We start from the raw sequence: 3,791 nt of genomic DNA, 5'->3' as shown, positions 1-3,791 counted from the left end.
TATCGCACCGCTATAAGACCGGCTATGCTGTATGGTACGGAGTGTTGGGCGGCTAAAGGGGACCCCGAACATAAGCTGAGTGTGGCAGAGCTGAAGATGTTGAGATGGATGAGTGGTCATACGCGATTGGATAAAATAAGGAATGAAGATATAAGGGAGAGAGTTGGAGTAGCACCTATTGTGGAAAAGATGGTTGAATCGCGTCTCAGGTGGTTTGGACATGTGAGAAGAAGACCGATAGAACATCCAGTCAGGAGGGTGGATGAGATGGAAGATGGACAAAGGGCGAAAGGCCGAGAAAGACCTAAGAAGACCATCCATGAGGTGGTCAAACGAGATCTACAGGTAAACGGTCTCTCTGTAGACATGATACATGACAGAGTACAATGGCGTCGTTTGATTCATGTAGCCGACCCCACATAGTGGGACAAGGCTTTGTTGTTGTTTGTTGTTGTTAATTCCAGCTAATAAATTAAGAACTTGAAACATCTTTCGAAAAAATTTATATTGGCATATGTGAAGTGATAGTGATGAGAGGATTGACATACCAAATGAAAGAATTTCTAACAATGTGATGGTGGGTGCAAATCCAGAATATGTAAATATATTTTAGTCTTGGATCCAATTAGTTAAAATGAAATGGATATAATATACAAATTTTTATTCTTTCTTCTCTATATGTTATTCAATAAGGGATGTTGACTGCAGGCCTCAAACCCAAATAAATAGAAATATCAAGAGTACCGAAGAGGATAGAAAAAGTATAACGAAATTTAATCAAAATCCAAAAATGAAATGATAGAATAATACCTTCGGGGAGCTTTGATATGATTCATTTTCAACTGCATCTGACTGAATAGAGTAGTGTCTTCAAACCACCAAAAGCTTGTCTGTGTGCTCCCCTCTTTTGTCGCATCATTCTATAGGTGTCATTGACAAGGATAGGAAATTGCTGCGAGCTCCACCATCGACATCTCCTAATCTCTCTTCTTCTAGTGCGGCACACCATTCTGCCACTACGCCCTTCCAAAAATGCCATTGAGACGTTGCCCTGTCTGGTGCTTCTGGCTGCCCTATAAGCTATCCAACAACAAAAAAAATAAATAAATAAACAACTATCAAATGCACAAAGTTAAATTTTTATCCATGATCCATTATCATTTGATCAGAGGACAGATCATAAATTCTCAATTTTAATAGTACTATTATCTATAGTCAATGATATGAACTTTAAAAGACGGATCTCAAAACACGATTTTAGATGAATAGTTGAGAAAATGTATGAGCTTTAGAAGTGAATACTACCATATGTGGTTTTGGTCACGAAAGTCATTATCACTATTATAATACTGGAAATACATGTATCTCAGTATCTGATAAAAATCACTTTAATCTGATAAAAATACATGTATCAGCCATTAATAACTTCGGGTTCTCCTTTTTAAGGACCCTCAACAGACACTGCAGAACAATTTAATGTTTACATTAAAAGTTAATCTAAAAAGAGGTCAATTCATGGAAGAATAAAACACACACCAGATCAGGCAACAAAGAAAAGATGAAAAATTAAAAATACATGGAGAACATATGTAGATTGCATCAACATTCTCAAAAACAAAGCTCTTTTACTCTGATTCAATCCCAATTTCAAGGAATACAACAATTTTCACTATATATATGTCAGTTCAGAGTCAGTTCAGAGCTTTACATAGTAATATTAGATGAAAGACTCATATCCAAGAAATTGAAAACCGATATCACAGCAAACAGTCCTTAAAAACAGGTCAACAATTATACTGTTGGTTCTTTGACTTTTGATTGCAGTTTATGGTAAAAGGAAGTAATTAATTATTTTTTCTGTGGCCAATGATATTAAAAGGAACTATATATTTACATGTAAAAGTATATATATAGATATTTGAATTGCATCCACAACCTAATCAGCAATATAAAGTTAGATTCAATAAGTGGCTGATGAACAATCACAATGATAATACGGTTTATTAATCAAACATCAATCTTTTTTTTAGTACCCAGACATACTCTCTCCCTAGGTTTTCCTCTAATCATGTGTACTAAAATCCTTTACAATTTCCAATTTCCAGTTTATTAAAACCCGAATCACAGGCCAACTTTGATGGAAACCTGAAGTTTATATCACCAAATAAAAGAAAAGAAAATCAAACAAAATCATCGACAATGTGAGAAAATCTATTAACGCTAGTTTCTTGGCCTTCTCATACAGTATAATCTTTGTTAATATTTTACTCAAGACGCTGCATTTCAATGAAAAAAAATATTTAACGGCAGAGAAGAAAAAAGACAGCTCGATTCGTCAATCATGAATATTCTTTCCTAAAAAAATTGAAGAAAACGATACACAAAGAAACATGCAATTAAAATCATCATTCAGCTCAAGCTCGAGGTTTCTCAACCAAATGCATCTCAACGCAGAAAAAGCAACAGGAATAGCAATTCAATGCAGTGAAAGTGAGAGAGAGTGTGCGACGACAAAAACCTTCCAAAGACAAACCTTCAGAATTCTTGTTGAAAGAGAGTTTGTCTGTACTGTATCAAATAACTCTCTAAAATCAGCATTAATCCATGTAATGATTAAAATCTTATACCATGTCAGATCACCATACAATGCTTCTGCAAATTGTGCCTGGCTATGATGTCTTTGAAACTGCCATAATATAAAGCAATTCATTATTGATTACTATCTCTGTATATTTTCTTTGACTGTAAGAAATTATGAAAGAAAAATGATGCCTACAATCATATAAAAAATTATGACTTTAGTAGCAAATATATTATAAAGCAAAATGGTAAATTGATGAGTGAAAAAAAAATCATGTTTATTTTTGTAAGAAATGTATATTTTCTTCACATCTTAATTTGCCTTCTTATCTTACAAAGATTTTGAGAGTAAAAAGAAAACAAATAAACAAATAAGCAATAAATATAGATCACAAACTAAAAACAAATCCAAATCAAGCATGGGAAAAGGTCAACAATAGTGAAGGATAACAGGATCATACTCACAGATCATCTCAATCCAAAAATCACAAAAACATATTTACATCAAAATAAATAAGTTTGCAACAAAAACTTAATCCCACAAAAGCCACTAAAATTTGAAATGAAAAATTTCCAACTTAATGGGTAGAAGGAAAGAATATACGGTACAGTTAAAACACCATGTTTTATTTTCAAACTTATTGGGTCAAGCAAAACCAATTAGAATTCTAAAAGCTGCATTTCACAAAATCTATTTCTCCTCTATTTGTAGTAAAAAATGAGGGATAATGGAATGTGGAAAGCACAAAAACAACGTAAATAATATAATCTAACGAGGGATATCCTTGGAAAGACGTTCCTCTATAATAATTGAGATGATTCCTTTCTAAATAAACAATAGATGATTATTCTCATGTTAACAAAATAGATAATGTATTCACCTCTTCGACAACACCACCATGAAACTTTTGTTTGAAGGCACTAAAGACTTTTGACGCCAACGGAGCAGATGCAATCATAATAGGCTGGATTTTAAGCCTGCTAAGATCAAATTTCAAAATCAAGAAGTTTCAAATTCTATAGTTTACAAAAATTAAAAATGAAAAAAAATCATGCATTATACAGTAGCCAAAAACTTGTTTAACAAAAAATGGAATTGCATAATTCAACTTAAAACAATTACCTTATCATAGTTTGTTGTATCTTGGCAAGAAGAGGTTTACAGTACTCTTTCAATAAGCTTCCCATATATGAGGCTGTCATCAACAACC

General features: G+C 33.1%; 1 protein-coding gene across 2 annotated transcripts; it reads right to left on the bottom strand.

Annotated features, from left to right (window-relative positions):
• Positions 1–2,140: 2,140 nt before the first annotated feature.
• On the bottom strand, positions 2,141–3,772 carry LOC107476163 (uncharacterized). Of its 2 annotated transcripts, none has more exons than XM_016095916.3 (3): positions 3,704–3,772; positions 3,462–3,561; positions 2,141–2,686 (listed from the first exon to the last, which is right to left on the bottom strand). In XM_016095916.3, exons 1-3 carry the CDS (start codon positions 3,766–3,768, stop codon positions 2,477–2,479), a joined length of 375 nt encoding a protein of 124 aa, XP_015951402.2. In that variant the 5' UTR covers positions 3,769–3,772; the 3' UTR covers positions 2,141–2,476. The 2 variants fall into 2 exon arrangements, with proteins under 2 accessions (XP_015951402.2, XP_015951403.2); XM_016095917.3 differs by having other exon boundaries at positions 3,462–3,558.
• Between the last annotated feature and the right edge of the window lie 19 nt (positions 3,773–3,791).

This window comes from Arachis duranensis, chromosome 2 (assembly GCF_000817695.3).
Source record: "Arachis duranensis cultivar V14167 chromosome 2, aradu.V14167.gnm2.J7QH, whole genome shotgun sequence".
In the NCBI taxonomy this organism is placed as follows: Eukaryota; Viridiplantae; Streptophyta; class Magnoliopsida; order Fabales; family Fabaceae; genus Arachis; species Arachis duranensis.
This window is presented reverse-complemented; position numbering and strand designations above follow the sequence as displayed.

Coding starts and splice junctions, on each gene's coding strand:
- LOC107476163 (XM_016095916.3), bottom strand. CDS start 3,768: ATGGGAAGCTTATTGAAAGAGTACTGTAAACCTCTTCTTGCCAAGATA. Junction 3,562..3,703: donor ATACAACAAACTATGATAAG/GTAATTGTTTTA, acceptor ATTTGATCTTAG/CAGGCTTAAAATCCAGCCTA. Junction 2,687..3,461: donor ATGGTGGTGTTGTCGAAGAG/GTGAATACATTA, acceptor ATATTATGGCAG/TTTCAAAGACATCATAGCCA.